General features: G+C 43.6%; 1 protein-coding gene across 1 annotated transcript in view; it reads left to right on the top strand.

Moving 5' to 3' along the window:
- Positions 1–1,216: 1,216 nt before the first annotated feature.
- The window catches only part of LOC102201477 (mast cell tryptase-like), a 23,755-nt gene continuing 23,295 nt past the window's right edge, over positions 1,217–1,676 (top strand). The window contains exon 1 of the mRNA XM_005747734.1: positions 1,217–1,281. Within this exon, the coding sequence (XP_005747791.1) occupies positions 1,227–1,281 (55 nt within the window). The 5' untranslated portion in view covers positions 1,217–1,226. The remainder of the gene's footprint in view (positions 1,282–1,676) is intronic.

The raw sequence follows: 1,676 nt of genomic DNA, 5'->3' as shown, positions 1-1,676 counted from the left end.
ATTCATGAATGTACTTAAGGAGGACATGCAGAGGGTTGGTGTGACAGAGGAGGATGCTGGGTTATAGTTTCTGACCCAAACCAAAATCAGGGAGTCCATCAGGGTTTTGGAAATAGAAAAGGTTGCTTTAAGTGAAGTCATGATTGCTCAGCTCCACCTTTTTCATGTCGCCCATATTAGATTCTTTGCTTTGTCACTGTATTTCCTGGCAGCTTATCACCTCTTAAGTCCTACTCGAGATTGAGATAAAGACTGAGAGCGTTTAGTGTGATGCCTTTTTAGTCAGAAGTCTGATGGCTTTTTGTTTGTGGTCTGACGTTTGAGGCTGAGAATAAATGCACACTGTTAAATATCAACACTTCACTGTTCTTTTGATTCCTCATAGGCATCTGATGGAAGACAACACACTGCTCAGTAGACCATTTTACACTTTATTCTCTCACAAAATCACTTCTACAAGGGAGATGCATCTTGAATGACACTCTGTCGTGGATCTGGTGATGGCGGTGTGCCCCTAACAACAGTGTTACACAGGCATTCAGTAGTCACGTTGCACAGCGCACTCAGAGGTTATTGTCTATTAGCTGCACAACATCTTTTCTCAGCTCTGGCGAGGCTGTGCCCTTTCCCTACTCCCTTCCAGTAAATTTCTACTGGCAGATGGTTCCCTGTTATCAACTCCTGCAGACAAGCGTGGGTGAGGGTCTCCAACAATCTACCACTAAAGGACACGTAGTCTAAGGCCTTTATTATCAGGGCCGTGTCCACTTAATACTATGCTATATAATTATATGGCACTTATTAATATAAAACATAGCTTTGAGGCACTGTGTGTGAATGGGTGGATGACTGGGTGTGTAAAGCACTTTGGGGTCCCTAGGGGGGACTAGTAAAAGCACTACACAAATACAGGCCATTTAACATTTACATTTATATTATTCAGCTTTTAAAATACTCCAGTCTGTAGCAGGATTTTGGTTTCATGATGTAAAATTAATAATTAATTCTAAAAATAAGTTACTCATCAGTAAAAATGTTGCTGCCTGAAAGCTGAAATTCCTGTTTAATACAACATGTTTGATGTGAGGAAGATCAGGTGACCCGCATTGAAGCGTTGGGTGTGTCGCCAGACAGGAAACTGAGAGGTGTGCTTAATGCAGACAAAAAGGAGGCCAGAGGGAGGGTATTTATGCCTCGGCAGGTCTGGATGTTTGGATCTTACAGCGATGGCTTTCTACAAAGTGATGTGTTTGGCTGCTGGGCTGATGCTCCTGACCCAAGGTAAGAGCTCTCTGCACACACCTGCAGCAGGTACGACTCAGAGGGTGAAAACACTCAGGAGCACAGCGCTTCACTTTAAAGTGGCACTGCAGGAAGTAACACAGCAGGAAAAGGAGGACTGGTGGTTTATTTTAGCTTCATCTTTATCTTGATGATGAAAGCTAAAACACAGATTAATATGACGATCTGTTTGGTTTGGGGAGCAGCTGAGAGGCTGAACTGCTCTCCATCAATCAGCGTCTGTATAATAATACTGGATTGCATTTATATAGCGCTTTTCAAGGCACCCAAAGCGCTTCACAATGCCACTATTCATTCACTCTCACATTCACACACTGGTAGAGGCAGCTACGGTTGTAGCCACAGCTGCCCTGGGGCAAACTGACAAAAGCGAG

This window comes from Pundamilia nyererei, unplaced genomic scaffold, assembly GCF_000239375.1.
Source record: "Pundamilia nyererei isolate P.nyererei 1_Seehausen unplaced genomic scaffold, PunNye1.0 scaffold00202, whole genome shotgun sequence".
NCBI lineage: Eukaryota > Metazoa > Chordata > Actinopteri > Cichliformes > Cichlidae > Pundamilia > Pundamilia nyererei.
This window is presented reverse-complemented; position numbering and strand designations above follow the sequence as displayed.